We start from the raw sequence: 17,254 nt of genomic DNA on the forward strand, positions 1-17,254 counted from the left end.
CTCAATTTTTTTAATTTTAGTGTTCTCTAACTGCAATTCCACCCATTATGTGTAGGTGGGATAAGATTACAGTAGTTATGCAACAGTGACAGAACTTCAATTATAACTTGTTGACTACTACTTATTGTAAAGTGAAGTTCTTTGCAATAGTTTCCAGTTCACATGAAATACTATTTTAAACTGCAAAAAGCATATTCTGCTACCTAGCCAGAAGTAAGTTCTATATAGCAAGACTATATTTCTTGTTTTATTTTACAGAATGGATTTTTTTAATCGTATGGGTATATCAAGTCATTTCAATTTTGAGACGCTTTTGGATCTGAAGTAGACAAAAAGCGACAGCTCACCGTAAAAGTTCCCAGAACATCTAAATGAAAGCAATATATATTGCTTCATTTTCAAAATGTAAGGGTTTAATCCTTATGAGCCATATTGCTATATAAAATATTTAAATGTCTTTTGAATCCTGACTAAAGTTTTAACACAAAATTGAAACCTGACATTAATTAACAGCTTATAGCATAGCAACCAGAGGAAAACTGCATCAGGATTTTACTTTTCAGAAGCTTATAAAACAAACCACTGTTCTTATTTGCACACAAGTTACAGAAAATCAAGTTTTACAGTAAGTGTTTGCTGAAGTATCAATGCAGTGCCTCTGTTAACATTATCACACAAATTCTCAATACACTTTCAATATCAATACTAAGCTATATGATCTATTTCGAAAAATATTGATTTTCTGACCGTGTTTAACAAGCTAAGTCTATTTCTTTGGCTAGGTTCAATGATAACAAGTGTTAAAGATGGTTCTTTAAGGTTCTTTAAGAGCTCCACCTGAATTGATTAAGGCTTTAGTTCCCATAGATACTAGGCAACTCAGAAGAACCAAAAATGTTTCAACAAAGAATTTTCAATGCAGGTTGTCTACATAATAGCTATAGTCACAGGTAACATAGTAACATAGTTGCAAATAATCTTTTTTCGAAAACAAACCTAAGGCTGCGCTATGAAGTGTTAAAGATACTTTTCTTTACCAGTAAAAAAATTTTAGCAGTTTCACACATCGTTGGAAGACAAAATGTAACAATATAACAGAACAGTATCTGTCAAGACATATCCCAGAGGAATATACTCAAAGACAATCTTTTGAACTAAATGCAGAGGTTACATGAAGAGTGTGGCAGGTTTTGTTTTGGGTGATAAAACTAATTCATTGGGTGTATGAAAGAGTTTCAGAACACATTATTTTCACTGTGACATTACTTTTTTTTTTTTTTTAAAAAATAATAGGTCAGTTCCTGTTTCTTGAAGACCTCAAGAGAAATTTACTTGCACAGAAATGGATGGGGGACTTAGCAGGGGCCACTGCGGATGTATTAGATTGTACTATTATTGTACTAGATTGATACCTGTTTAGTTTCACCAGATTATTTGACAGTATTTTATCTAACGGATGTGTTTTAATATATTTGCATTGTTCAAGTAAGAAATTACTGCAATGTGTTTAATAAGCCTGGATCAATGCAAATACTATTTTTATATATACACACACGTATATATATGTAATATGTACATGTAAATAGCAGTGAATACAAGGCTGGCAAACTGTTCATAGGAAATGATGTATTAAAACATGTACACGCAACCTGCCTCAAAGTCTAAGCTGTCCTAAAAGAGGTGCTTGCAATTACTATAGTTCCTTGTGTATGCCCAGCAGTTTATTTATATTAAAACAAAACCAAACTCCTCTGTAATTCAGCAGCAATACAGTTAGCATACAAGAAACGTTAAACCCATATTCCATAAGCCTGCCAGAACCTTCCTTTTCCTGTCTTTGATCTTCCATACTTGTATCATTTATCTCAGCAACACCCCCTCTCTGACTACCCCTGCTTCTGAATTCATTGAGGTTGTGTAAGGCTATATACACATAAAACACAGCAGGTTTTTTAAAGCAGTTTTTATGAAATCAGACTTATTTAAACAGGAAAAAAAAAATTTCTTTCATAAATGAATCACAGTTGCTTAGTCAAGCATTTTTTCCCCAAACAGAATTCAAAGAACAAGTAGGAAGATAGCATGGCCAAGCATTTTTCTTGCTGTTGACTTGGCTAGTCAAGATCATCTCCATAGCAATCAGCAATCAAAACATTACAAACATGACAAGGTCAGAAAGGTTTTCCTGTAAAGCATAACCAGGACTTCAGCTCCAACTTTTTCAGCAAATGGATATCTGAATAAATTCTTCAGCTCTTCAGAACAGAACGGTTCATTGTTTCTAAAATCAGTCAGCGTAAAGTTACAATAGTTTCCTTTAAAATGTTGGTCTCCCATTAGCACATTTCAAACTGGTAGCCTTCGCCTTCCCCACCTGTCCCCCAAGAAAAGAGAGGGGAAAACCCAAAACTGCCTCTGTGTCTAATTCCTCTCCCAAAACAGAAAGAGATAAAACTGAAAGACTTGGAGAGAACATTTGTGGGATTTGTTTGTCTTAATAAGATTTTATACTCTCATTTCTCCTCTTTCTATTTATGTAAGTTTTAAACTTAATGAAAGTCTAAGTCTTATATTGCTTTACAGACACCATATCCACACAAAAACTATCACATTTTGTGAATTTATTTTTTTTGGTCACGCTTCTTTTTAAGTCTCTTTTCCTAAGAAAAGTACGTGAAGTTCATACACAACCAGGTATATACCAAATCATGGCAGGAGTCACCTGGGCTTAAGTACTATGATTGCCTCAGCATCCCAGAAGTGTTGCAGTGTAGTAACAGCAGCCATCCAGCAGCAGAGGCTGGTTTTCCAGAGAATAATAATCTATGATCAGCCAGCTCCTGCTGTTGGTCATGGGGCATGGTTACCCTTAATGCAAGGGTATGCAAGCAGCAGGTTGCTCAACGGGACTCTTCCTCCATGTTGTTAGGCCAACGGGCACTTCTCATCTCTGAAACACTGATCACAGGCTGCCTGCATGTCCCCTTGGTGCCACGAGAGAATTACCATACTTTTGCCACTGTAGTTGCTCATTGCATCAATGCCTTGTTGGCAGCTAAGTCACAGGTCATGAACTTCTGTCTTACAGACACTTGTTCAGGCCTCAGGAATTCTCTTGGGGACACTTCTGAAGGACAGATGTGACAAGGTGAGGGGTAGAAGGGTAGAAACTGTGAATCCATAGCTCTCAACTTGTGAAGCTGAGCAGCAGCCTTTTGTAGCTGGGCCTACAGTACACATTAAATGCAAGCTTCAGCACTGGGATTTGGTCTTACAAGCCTACTTATCCACTGCAGAGAGTATCTAAAGTAGGACAGAGTCTGGTGTATATTTTAACTATTTGAGGAACAAAGCTTACATCAGCAGGTATCGACCTACCTCAGGGCTAGTGACAATCAGACAGACTGGAATCTATTAATGTACAAGTCTCTATACCACTCAGGTGGTATTCCAAGCTTTTGCTGTTTGATTTCAGGTATTACTTTCAAGGGGTTGCACTATCACATTACCCTTCTCTATTATGCACTAGTAGTTTAAACTAACCTATTTTGAATTAGCCTCTGGTAAGATAACAGGAACAAAGAGCTCCTCCTCCCAGCTGAGACTGCAGCTGATCTGCATGAGATTTCTCTGTCCTGTTCCTGACCATCTGTACTCTTCACATCACACTGCAAGTGTGTTTGCTTTTTTCAAAAAATATCCAAGTTACATTAAGATGACATCACAGTATGCTAAATCAACCATGTAAATTTCAGAGTTACTAATCAGTTTGAATTTGGCTCCCTTGTGTATTCTTTCCATTATAATATATGATCTTTGTATCATGACTACAAGCCATTTGTGACAAGCAGCTTGTCTCATTCAATGCAGATGGTGGTCTTATAACAAAAATGAAGACTGTAAAGACAGTCTTAAACAGGTTACTACTGAATCATTAAAAAAAAAACAAAACAAAACAAAAAACAAACAAAACCCAAACAAGTCCTGAGGTATTTATTAGTTGTGTTCTTATTTTCTGAGTGAAGCTTTTGGTATCTAGGGTCCAGTTTGAAGGCATTCTAGTAGTATAGAAGTATAAAGGTACACTTCAACAGTGATACATGAGACTGTTTTCAGGTCCCAAACTGATCACTACCTCAATATGAATCTGGAAGAAACAGAACTAAGTCCCCTAGCTCTCATAGGCACAGTGAAAGTTAGAATAGTAGGTTTATTATTGGTGCTTCTCTGGAGTAACCGCTTCACAGAGCAAGCATTCTCCACAGTCTTTTAAATATAAATAAAAGGTCACAAACAGCAGAATTAATGTTAAAAAAAGATACCTAGCAAGTGAGCATCATTGGTCATGAGTTTGAATGGGACAGTGGCACTGGAAAATAGATTATAAATACTTATCGTATCAACCTATTTAGTGTTAACACAAAAATGGCAAATCCAGTGTTTTCCCAATATGAACATAGGCACTCAAAATTAGAAATACTACAGTTTAATTTTATTTATAACTAACTTTCTGTATTCGGAAGCAATGTAAATTTTCACTAGAAGCACTCTTCTGCAAAAAGGTTATAGCAACTCTACAAACCCCCCAGTTTGCAAAACCTCGTCTTAGGACTAGCTGACTTTAAGGCAGCACATCCCTGGAAGCAGCAGATAGCATGAATCAACTTGCATAATGGTTTCATTTGTGCAGCAAATATTAGTCCCAAAACATGTAATTTTTGATACAGGAATCCTCTTACGGTGGCCAATGTTAACACATCTGTTGTCCCATTTTACCCTTCTGTCAGTAACAGGTCTAACATTTTATATTATAAAGATTTTAAATCTGTAATATTTAGTGAAGGGTCTCCTTGCTATCTGTATACAGGTGATATTAATTAGTACTTCAGAATTAAAACATCTGTTTCATTTCTTGCAGTTGATAATTTTTTTATAGATGCTGCAAGTCACTTTCACAGGCATTTGAGGAGCAGGTTAAATCTACAGCTATGTGCTCAGTGCACTGGGTCTGGCTGGGATGGAGTGCAGTTTTCTCCATAGCAGTCTGCGTGATGCTGTGTTTTAGACTTGAGACTAGAACACTGCTGACAACAAACCAGCGTTTTAGCTATTGCCAAACAGTGCTTGCACAGCATCAAGGCCTTCTGTTTCTCACTCTGCCCCCACAGCAAGTAGGCTGGGGTGGGCAAGATGCTGGGAGGGCACATAGCCAGGACAGCTGACCCAAATGAACCAGAGGGATATTCCATCCCATATAACATCACACTCAGCAATAAAACTGAGGAGCAGTCTTTCTAAATCAGCAGTTGCTCAGAGACTGGCCAGGCATTGGTCTGCTGATGGGAGGTGGTGAGTGATTGCCTTTGCACCACTTGTTTTGATCGACCCCCCACCCCTGTCTCTCACCACTTCTTATTCCCACACTTAAACTGTCTTTATCTCAACCCAGAAGTTCTTCTTGGCTTTGCTCTTCTGATTCTCTCCCCTGTCCCACAGTGGGGTTGTGGTAGGAGTGAATGAGCAGCTGTCAGGCGTTTAGTTTCTGGTCAGCGTCAACCCAGATCAGGCTTATGGTTTTATGACAGGACAGTGTTGTTAGGACAAAAGTCAGTCACGGTCATCTTCAGAATTAACTGTGGCATCTACAAATTTTAGACAACTGCATAAAGAAAGGACCAACGCTTTGCAGTGAAAAGAAAAAGCTACTGTGGTATCCAAAGATGATACCAAAATTCTCTCTAGTGAAGAGCTACTCAAAAGTGCCTTGAATCAACAATCATTATATGGAAGCAAGAAAGTAAGGAAGCTTCTACAAATTAATTGATAGGGAGTGACACATCTACAAGACAGACAAAAAAAGGAAATATTTTTATATGTGTAAAACCACATTTCCATAACACTTATTAGAAGCAACAATTTATTAAATTGAATGACATATAGAAGTTTTAACTTTTCCACTGAGTGAGATTTAGATTAAACAGTGTGATTTTAGGGCTCATGTTTTGTTCTTGTTTGTGGGTGTGGGGTTTTTTGTTTGGTTGTTTTTTTAATATCTGTTTTTTCAGTTCATACTAGCACACCCATTCCATTAGCTGCAAACCCATGAAATATCCAGAGTGGTTTTTGTTCCTGTTGTCTTGAAACTGTAAGGTTATGAAAAAAGGTGAACACAGCCTTCAGTGCCTCACCTACTAAGCAACAACGAGAACATATTCATTTTTTCCATTCTTTCAAGGGAAAATATTTCAGAACAAAGAATAACCTTAAACCTTAGTAGTAACCATCTAGGTAACTAGCACCTAACAACCATTTTCAAACTGGATAATACATTTTAGTTGCATTTCAAAATACAAAAATATAGGAACATTGTTTTTAAACAAAGCTTACCTTTAATTTCTTATTTAGTTTACAGCAGTATCTGTATAACATTGCCAAATTTAAAGGCCCAAAATCTCCATAGAAACTGGAAGAACAAAAAAAATGTGTTATTTATACAAAAGAGCCAAGCGAATTTCAACATGCATGTTTGTTGATAGTTAAAGCTGCAAATCAGTAACTTTTGGGGGATACTGAGTAGCCAATATATATGATACCACAGATAAGCCCTTTATAGATTCATCTGAGAGCACGATAGTAACAATTAATTTGAAAGCATTTGCAGCTTCAGTTTAAGACGCTCCAGTAACTACCTTTTCCATTATATACACACACTACAGAATTTTTTCTTCATCCCATGATATCCAGTCTGGTGTCAGCCAAAACTACAGAGTGAAAAACTTCAAGGCATGATCTACTCCCCTTTAAGGCATGCTGATCTCATCCTAGATGAAGGTTCTACAACTGCTTAAGATGAGAATGGATCATTTAGATACTATGAAGAATAAGCTAAATAGACTTTCTCATGGGTAGTAAAATTTAGTAACATCCAATCTCAATCTCTGTCTGAAATCTCAGCTTATTTCTTTTTATCCCATCCTCCACTATTTCAGAGATTACATATACACTTTACAAATAATTGTTTCTTTGTCCCCCCAATCCTGTTATCTCTAGGCTGTTCTTCCAATTTATTATTTATTTCATAAATTCTGATTGTTCTTGTTTCTCTCTTCTAGATTCTTCTTAAACATTCATATTACCTTTGAAGCAGCAATCACTGTCCTTAGGATAAGAACTTGTAGCAGTAGTGTGCACAGGAAAATTATTGCACAGTAGAATTAAGTTCCTGGCAGGGATTCACAGCGCTCTTCCTAGTTAATCCTTCATATAGGCATCTTTACAAGTAATAGCAGCCTTTATGCAAGTAACAAGACACCTTCTAGAGTTTTCTCCCTCCCCAACCATTGTGCAAAACTGCTCAAAATTTAAGTTGCAAGCTTTCTTCAATATTTTTCTTTTTTGTGTACAGAAGTCTTTATCTTGATAGTCTATGAAAATTTCTTGATGCATATGTTCTAAATTACAGTAGGATTGGACTATAACTTAAACTGTTTTAATCTGCCTTAAGTCTTTTGATAAAATAGACAGGACACTTCTTGCCTATTGACAAACAAAACACACCATCAGCATCTGAACGGTGTTATTCAGGGAATGACAAAAGAAAAAGGTAATTATGTTCTAAGACTTCTGGGCTTTGAAGGAGTAAAGACTTACCAAAAATCACATGATAGAATAGCCAGTAGTACCTTTCAAGCTTTCTTCCCCGTGGCAGAGGGTTTATTTTTCAGTAAAGTTAATTACGTTCCAGTTAAACATAAGAAGAAAACTTTTTACTTTGAGGGCAGTCAAACATTGGGAAGAGGTTGTTCAGAGAGGCTGTAGAGTCACAACACCATTGTACAAGGCTGAGCAACCTGCTCTTGCTGACCTCGTTCTGAGCCCGGGGGTTGGATTAGATGATCTCTGGAGGTGCCTTCCAGTTTCAGTCATTCTGCTATCCTAAGTGGACACAACCACCAAGTAGGAATACCCTATCCTTCTGGTGCTTATAACTTCATCCTCCTCCCCAAATTTTCCTCAAACAAAAAAGCCAAGCCCAGTGCAAAAGAGACAATTATATTAGTCTGATTACTGTCTGGGACAAGTAGCCTGCCTGCCACACCAATGCTATTTCAATATCATCTACTTTGCAGTATCAAACAACAACTTAAGTGCTTGTTAAGATTCAGTTCAACTACAGAAGCTCATCAGCTGGGTCAAAGACTAAGCTGTCCAACTACTAGGAATTTATTTGTAGGTTGCACAGAAGTTAACTCAAGGGAAAAATTGCAGTGGCAGTAAAGTAGGGTTGAGCTTTAGAATTCCTCATCTTTTCTTAAATAAGTCTGCCAGATATGGTCAACAGTTATAGGGGTTTTTTTAACACAAAACCCTCCATACACTTTTTAATAGAGATGAAATAAACAAAATTGTTCTAAGAAGGACAAGTATGAGTTATGACAAGAAGTTAAAACTGGAGCTCTAACAACACTAGAGTGAATGTAGCTTCCACAAAAGCTATATAGAAGGCTTACTAACATCTCTTCCCATTCTGCTGCCCTAACACCTTCTCTAAATCAAAAAACCAACCCTATCTTGTTCCATTAACTTTAGAATATTCTTTCACTCAAATATATGATGAAAGAGTAGAATTTAGGATTTTAAGATTATTTTGTCAAAAATACTTTTAAAGTATTGTGAAAGTGTGGAATATGATAGTTACTGGAATACAGAATACTTTTTTAAACCACTGTGAGCAAAGCAGTTTTGATCAGCTCAAAGATATAACTGAATACACAGTTCATCTAAAGCACTGATGAACTACAGCCATGCTTTACGATAGTAAGTTTTTATTACTACTCATTTGCTAGAAGTACATCAATATAAAGTCATATATCCACTTCTACTTTTCCACATGATTAAGCTCAAACAGAAGTGTAGGAAAAGCACATTAAAATGAATTTACAAATCAATTTATCCACAACAAATTACTTAATATTTTGGTGGGGATAAGGATAGAAATACATTTATTGACCCTATCCATGAAGTAATTCTATTTCTACAAAAATAAAGCTATTCAGATCCTCTTAGCTGACAAGCTAAAGATGTCAGTCTTTCTCTTAACATGGATGGGGGCAGCTGGGGAAAAAGTATCAGCATTTAAGATTCTGGTACTACCACTGTTTGTACTGCAGAAACAAGATGTTTCTCAGAATCCAGAACACAATCATAAAGGAAAGACACTTTTGGTCACTGCTGCACCAGCATTATTACCCATATACCAAACACTGGCAATTCCCAAGTTACTTACATAACAATACGTAGGTAGCATAAACCAGCCATCGACAAAACATTATGGTAGATATGTGAGGGAGAAAAGTTATTTGTTACATGTGTAATTTTAACTTTCTTCATTTAATACCTCTAAATTGGAACAAGCTTGGATGTCCTTTTTTTTTAATGGGGCTAAGTGAAACAAGTGCTTTACAAATCTCCAAATCAAAGAGTTCTCTGAAAGATAACACAAGGCTCTGTATTGAGGTCAATGGACTCTGATCTACAAAACCACTCTTCTTCAATTTATATGCTTAGAACTAAATACAGTTTCTGCCATGTTTAAACAGAAGGGTTTAATCTTATGCACCCTCACTACTTTTAGTATAACAGGCCAGTTTTGTACTTGAATTAGAGACACTTGATCCTGACTCATCCAGAGAATTTTCTTCTCAAGAACAGAATTTTAACACAGTTAAAGACAAGTGGAAGACGGGAAATGGGGGCTATAGGGACTGAAGAAAAAAATGACACACCAAGTCATCATCTGAATAAAGAATTTTATCTGACAAAAGTTGAAAATAAAAAAAAAACATAAAAGAAACCAAATCTTATTATATGCTAGTCACTGGTAAAAATCTACCCAGTATTATTTTACTTCTATCTCTTTTACAGGTAATAGACTTTCTTTGCATCTAGATGTTTTAATAAGCATTTATACACAACAAGAAATCAGGATGCCTCTGAAGCTTAAGCCAGTGAAGACAGACAGCCATTTAGAATGGAGGTGGGAACCAGATATGAGGAACAGAAGGCAAGTATGGTATTAATCTACATTTAATTATATTTTGTTTTAATCAAGTACTTAGATGATAGCTTAAATTATTCTTCCCCCTCAACCCATGGAAACTTGCTTTCCTTATGCTTCTCGAACTAAGAAGTCACAAAACCCCAGAATATACTAGATGAATATTTAAATACTCTACCTCAGAAATACTATCACAATGCTACCTGGAAGCAGTAGCATAGGTTTCTTGTATCTGTATTCTCCTTAGAATACTCCTAGAACTACTCCTTCCTAACAGTTCTTCTAGCATAACATCCAAGGTATTTGCTGTATTGTATCACAGGAATGGTCATCCACCTAGAAAGGACAGTCCATAAGGAGTGCATTGGTCTACTCCATCATGCAAGCGGTTACTGTACGTTCTTCCAGGGAATTTAATGGTGAAAGAAACGTAGTCCACAACTCTTTAGGACAGCAACTCAAGTTGTTTCTGACTGCAGTTCCATAAGATGACATGTGAAGGTGCCGTGGGTCAGCTCAAGCCTTGGGCACCTCTTCTGAATGCTAAAGTCACTTTTTACTAATTATTTGAATACCACTGACCCTAGTACAGCAAAAGAATGATAAACTCTTCAAGTTTATATCTTGAACTATTGGATAGAGCCTGGTTATGATCAATGAAGGAATACTATAACCTGGCAGACTTCGAAATAATTTGATAACCCCCATATTAACATCACAGTCAATCTATTTATGGCCAAGGTATCAAGTTACCTTTCAGAAATAAATTGCACCCTACTTTATCCCAGAAGCCTGATTTTTTTTCCCCCCCACTGATGAATACAACAGCGCAGTAGTTTTATGCTGCCATTCACTTACAATTTTGTGATACAGCAACAGAGGTATGGACAAAAGGAGATTTCTATCTGAAAAGCTATTTCAGGATTCTTTTCCTCATGACAGACCAGTCTAAGTTCAATGTTATTGCCACACTGAACACGAGAGTATGCATACATTCTTATTGGACTTGTAAGCATTTCCAATAGTTTAAATATGGTCCAAAGCCTAATCACCATACTGGGGGGAAAAAATAGGACAGATCCACCAAGTCAGTTCTAACAATGCAATAACGATCAAAGGGGATGATGCTACTTGCATGGCAGCTTACTCATTTATTGGTTTTGTAACTTGAAAACAAAGGCACAGTTTATCAATTGCAATATTTTTTTTGAAGTATATACTTCAGAATTGGAGTACAACTACTCCTTTAGGTAGGAAGCTTGCCTTCTTGGACACTAGCAGCCATATAAAGTAATTTTTCTGCCAAAACAGTAGCATCCCAAGCTTGCAATTACTCAAACCAGAAGATTAACCACAAGAACTTCAGGAACTAGCAGAAATACAGCTTCCTAACTGCAAAACTACACTAGTTTTCCAGCATTTTACAAAGATCCAGCTTACTATTAAAATTAAGCAATGAGACTCAATTAGAATAAGAAAAACTCTCCACTTGCTTTTCTCTCCCCCTTTCCTAGGCTGGATTACTGGAACATTCAGGTCACTGCACTGTAAGGCCCTTTCTGCATATGCTCTGAATCTAGCATTAAGCAGTACAAGAACCAACTCCTGCAGAAGTGGCCAACTGGCTACTACAGACAAACGCTCCAAAACATGAACTGAACACATCTTACATGCAACAAAGTTTCTGGATGAAGGGCAAGAGGATCAGTCCACACATTCATTACAACCTAACTACTGCTCAGGAAGTCCTACCTATTCAGTCTTCTTTCTCCAACTCCTGTTTCCTAGAGTGTGTTTCTCCTTCCTACTTCTCAAGCGCATGAAAAAGGTGGGATGCTCATTGGCACTGACTCCCTGCTCTAGCCCCACCAATTCCAGTAACACGTGAATTTCTAGAAGCTTTCTTATGTGGGCTGAGACACAATCCCTAACACTTAATACTACTTAGGGATTGCACACTTCTGAATAGACAAAGGATGATAAAGCAAATATAACCCTAGAAATTATATATCACCTCACTGCTTGCATCTAAAGGTAGGAATAGTGCAGAGGCTCTGGATTATGCAAAACACCAGGTACTCCCTCCATTTCCCCTTCAATGTTCCAAATCCTCCTCAAGTTCCTGATTCTTCAAAATCCAACAAGAACTAACAGATCTAAATTACAGGTAATAGCTATTCCAGACATATGCATTTTTGATACAATGCTCCTTGACATCAAGAAAAAAAGTGTCTGTGAAGAGGTTCTCCCATAAAAAGTCTCCCTGTAGAAGAATGTTTAGATCATGTTAAAAACCCACTCTATGGAAAAGTCATCTTAACAGAGGCTAAGTTTCTCATAACAGATGTCCTATATCGAGCTACACTCCTGCTGAATATAAAACTGGAGCGTAGAAAACATCTGTTTTATCTTGGTACCCTTTTACTGCAAACAAAAAAAAAAATTCCTCAATACTGTTGGCAACTGCTTTTATCTTTTCCATACAAAGAAGTGAAGACAGATATGGTAAAGCAATGTGTAGGTATAAAATTTATGAAACTGTTGGACTGGAGAGAACACCACAGGTGTTAAGTGATAGCACTTTACAAGTGTCAAATGTAAAATTATGTCAGTAGTTCGTGTCTGAAGGAAAAACTGACACTCCCAGTTCTTAGATCATCTGATTTTCATGTCTACAGTAAATTTTAAGTCTCTCATTTTAAGATGGAAAACAAAATAAAGCTGCAGTACTACTCTTAATACTCATCTGTAAGAATCAGACATACAAAAGCTGGTATTAGTATATGAAGTTTTTCTGCTCTGTGTTTACATTCACATTGACAGAAGTTAGAAGTTGGGAATTTTCTTAATTTCTTTTTTTTTTTTGGTGAACTTTAGCTTACTAAGTTATCTTGGTTATCCGACAGTCAAGTTCAAGTCTTCAAAAGCTACTGATGTGAACAAGGAACTCCCTGTTCTCTGTGTGGAACAACAGCTTTGTTTGTTGAACAAGGCTAAGTTTTCTTTTTCCCTTCAAATAATATAAGCCACAGAACGATGAAGAAGTTCAGGTTTCCTATGCAAGTACCACTACTGGATAGCCACAGTAAAGATGCATTTAGCCAAAGTAAAAATAAACAAGTTAACCCTTATTCTTCTCACAGGAAAGAGAAACTGCTTCTTTGCACATACACATGCAGTGAAACAAGTCCTACAAGTCAAAGTCCAAACAGTACTCACAATATTATTGTAGCTAAGCATTTGAGAGTCTTATTCTACTGCTGCTTGAACTCAAAGTAGCAGCTAACATTAAGACCGCTGCGAAACAGGCAAGTAACATACCATGGCTTGAAAGAAAGTTTTGGTGTAAAACATAGGAGATAAAGAATATATTAATTACTTTTACAGCTGCTCACAAGATGTCAGAGACCAGATCTGCAAAAGCTGCTTATACAAGTGATTCAAAGTCAGAACAAATAAAGACATTATGATTTTTGAAAGCTGACACTGTAATTTATCAGTAAGAGATTCCTGTTTCTCATTATCTAAATTTTAATTTTGTTTGAGAAAACTACTCAACAATAAAAAGGACATAAAAAGTTGCTTTGATAAAAGTATGTGAAAGCCAAGTTAACCAGTCAAGTGTAGTATTCTCAACCCAGATCTGTTTACAGAAAGGTGAAACATGAAAGACACTATTCTTAGAGAATAAAAAGCTTCTTAGTAGTGCCTAACTCATTAATAGAGGTCTTGCCAAGGCAAGGCTTTTCTATTTGCCAAATGAGAGTCTTCATCAAGCTGGATTATTTCTCATTAACTTCATTTTCCTGAAGTAAGAGTTACGTGCGCTACGCTACCCTGAAAGACTGTATTCCCTTATAAGCAGCAGTGCAGACTTTCTCAGGAGAGACCTCAGAGTTTCAGGAGACTGACAAAATCTTACAGAAACAGAACAACCAAAAAAGAGAATTCAGAATTGGAAAAATTCATTCAGGTTTCTTGTTCCCTCAACTGAGGAATTTACATACCATTTTCCTAGCATAATAGGTTCAAGGTTTAATTGCGGCACATTTAACTAAAATAGTGACAGTTCTAGTAGCGAGTTCCTAGTCAGCTGGCATTTGAGATGTCCTTAAAAGCATTTAAGCCTATCTTTATTATTTTTAAAAGTGTGAATGTTTAAATAAGTGAAGACAGCATTATGAATTCATTAGAACAGTTGACAACTTCAAGTGAAAACTGAAGGCTAAAGCACTCAAGATGACATAACCACACTTTGTGTACAATTTAGGGATAAATCACGTGACAGGCTGCAAAGGCAAGTCAGCATTTATCAGACCAAAACTTCCAATACCATTAGATCTAGCACTACAGCTGTTTTGTTTAATAAATGGGGTATACTATTAGTGTACACTATTACTTCCTTATATCTCTTCAAGAGTAGGGAAAAAGAGGGAAGCGAGGCAGTGACATTTTAAGTACTATGTGATCCAATAACATGCTCTCTGTAATCTAATAACCCCAAACCTACATATTCATGAGGTTTTCAGATCATATATTGCGTCAGTGAAAGCAAGCTGACACCTCAATAAAGTCAGCTAAATAAATTTCTGTATCACTTCATACTTAAAGAGTTATCACTAAAGTTAACAAAATAACAGCCCAAAGAAAAACAGTTTACTTCCATGCACAGCAAAGATCTTTGTCTTGTCACTAGAATGACACATCTAAACAAATTAAGTCAATAAATATTTGATTAAGAAATTTACTTACATACCCCACAGGTGCTGAGGAGTTTGTGTGTGAGTAGACATCTCCTATCTTCCTCCTTGTAACAGTCTGAACAACTCATTTGATTAAAAAGCAGAAGTTCTAATCAGCAAGAACAGCACAGGCAGGCCATTTTGAATGAAGACTCTGGAAACCACTGTTCTGAGCTATAGCACTTCAAAACTCACTTCCAAATGTGTATTTTGTTATCATGTAACAGATACTTCTAACCACTTTCTCAGGAAGAAGGCTGCGTTTCTGAGAAAATTAGCAGAAGATCCAATCTGATGTACGAAAGTTACACTCCACTACGACTTACAGACAACCCCTGATGTCAGGCCCCTCACTTTGCTGTGCAGCCTGTGAAACATAAGACTGATGTCAAGCTCGCTGATGAGCATAAGGAAAAGAGAAACTATAGTAAAATCAGTATCTCTCCAAGAACCAAGAGATTTGCATTCTATTCCTCATTTTGCCTCTAGCTTTCCAATTTCAGAAGGATTACTGAAAAAAATATATAAAATGGTAACCCTACTGACACCTGCTATTACTTCCCTGAGACAATATAAACTTCCTTAGAGATGAGAGGGAAAAGAGAGAGGAAAAAAATAAAAATAAAATCAGGCATGGTTTTACTACCAAATATTGCATACACTGATAGCGATGGGTACTGCAATACAGATATTAGGGGAAGTTTAGCACTGTTATGTAAAAGAGTTAAGCTATTACACAAAATTCACTCATACCACCTGGTTAACTGTCATTTAATTTCTATCTCATATTACGTTTTAGTATTTTAATTTGAGGGCGCAAAAGGGAGAGTACCATTATGGTATCAGATATAGGATAATATCTTTCAAAGGGGCCAAACAGACTAGGAACTATCATTTCAGAAAATACACCATGAGTTACATGTCCCGAATCCTTAGATGTGCCCTAGAAGATAAAGGAAACTTTGCTTCCTTCCATTATCTTGTAATTATATCTAGTATCAAGTTACACCCTGGTATGTGGTTAACAGGTAATTGGGTTAAGGAGTATACTTACTGAATTTCCTTTACACATGTTAAAGTAAATTACTTTTTTTTTCTCCTCAAATTTCAGTACCTTGGGGTTTTTTTTTAAATATGATACTGTCCATACACAAAATAACCCAGTTACGGTCCTTGGTTAGTACAATCATCTGTAACTAACAGAGTATAGAACTGTTCTCCCTTCCCACTCCCAAGATCAAATCCAACATAAGATTCCTTCACCCTTCCTAGAAGCATATTAAGAATGAGAAACAAAATACCTCAGGTCAAGCATAACACAGAAGCCTGGTAAGAGATACAAGATCAACTTTTTCCTTCATTAAAGTGGAACGTATTCATATAACACAAATTGCTCAGGACCTTCTCCAGCCGAATTCTGCTTTTAATGTTAGGTCAACCTTGTCTTAGGGTACTCCTGAGGTCCCTTCCAATCTAAATTAGTTAATGATCATTACAGAGCCAACTCCCAACCCAAGCAGTTAATTACAAAAGTCAACTTTGGGAACAAATCATTGGGAACTCCAGTAGAAGGCACACAGCTTAAGATAACAAAGACTCAAAAACATATGTAGAAAAGAAACCCTAAAACTGTAAGCTGTGCATAACAAGTAAGCTAGGAAGCAAGAAAGATTGGTTTACACCTTCACAGAAGCAGTACTGAAGTAACTGTAGAAGGGAAGGAAGAACGTTGATGCTCACAAGTTCTTCAACTCACATAGAAAAAAAGTCATTTAAAATAAGACCATGTTTTTTGTTTCACTTGTGCTGCGGCAAACCCTTTGTCAAGTGGCTAGATGTATCATCACACATGAAACAGTTGACCTGGGAACGCAGTGCAAAGCAACTACTTTTTAACCACAGCATAGAGCAATTACTTTATCTGTTTAGTGTCTTTTATGTCCTTTAATAGAAGGTCAAAAGTAAAATTGATTATAGCTGTGAATACTATATGCTGTCTGTGTCTTCCAAACACATGAAGCTTTTACTTCACAGAAAATACTTTTTCTGCTGTTCTAAAGCTACAAAATCCAACAGGAAGTGCCATCTCAAAACCTTCTGCAGCTTACAAAAAAAGTTGCAGATGTTCTTCAAAAGCACATTTAAGCTGTGCATTCTTATGATTCAGTATAAAAGGTGATCACTTCATACTCTCTATACAAGAAAATACACATAAACCAAACTATTGTTTCATCTATTCATACCAAACAACAGTCTTCTATTTAAGACACCATTTAATAAGATGTAATTCGTCTTAAGAGATCTTCTCCACCTTATAAACAAATCTTACAAAGCTCAGATACCCTTCCCCTAGCTCAATCACAATTTAAGCCATTTAACTGGTCATGCAGCTGTTTTTGTGGGGTTTTTTTAAACAGCAATCTTGTTAAACTAGTTTCAGCTAGTGTAAAAATAT

General features: G+C 36.5%; 1 protein-coding gene across 2 annotated transcripts in view; it reads right to left on the minus strand.

Moving 5' to 3' along the window:
* CDC14A (cell division cycle 14A) overlaps positions 1–17,254 on the minus strand; it is a 66,721-nt gene that overhangs the window by 48,237 nt on the left and 1,230 nt on the right. For both annotated transcript variants that reach the window (XM_074876625.1, XM_074876624.1), the window contains exon 3: positions 6,388–6,463. In XM_074876625.1, coding sequence (XP_074732726.1) covers positions 6,388–6,463 — 76 coding nt within the window. The remainder of the gene's footprint in view (positions 1–6,387; positions 6,464–17,254) is intronic.

Source organism: Strix uralensis, chromosome 8 (genome assembly GCF_047716275.1).
Source record: "Strix uralensis isolate ZFMK-TIS-50842 chromosome 8, bStrUra1, whole genome shotgun sequence".
NCBI classification, from domain to species: Eukaryota; Metazoa; Chordata; class Aves; order Strigiformes; family Strigidae; genus Strix; species Strix uralensis.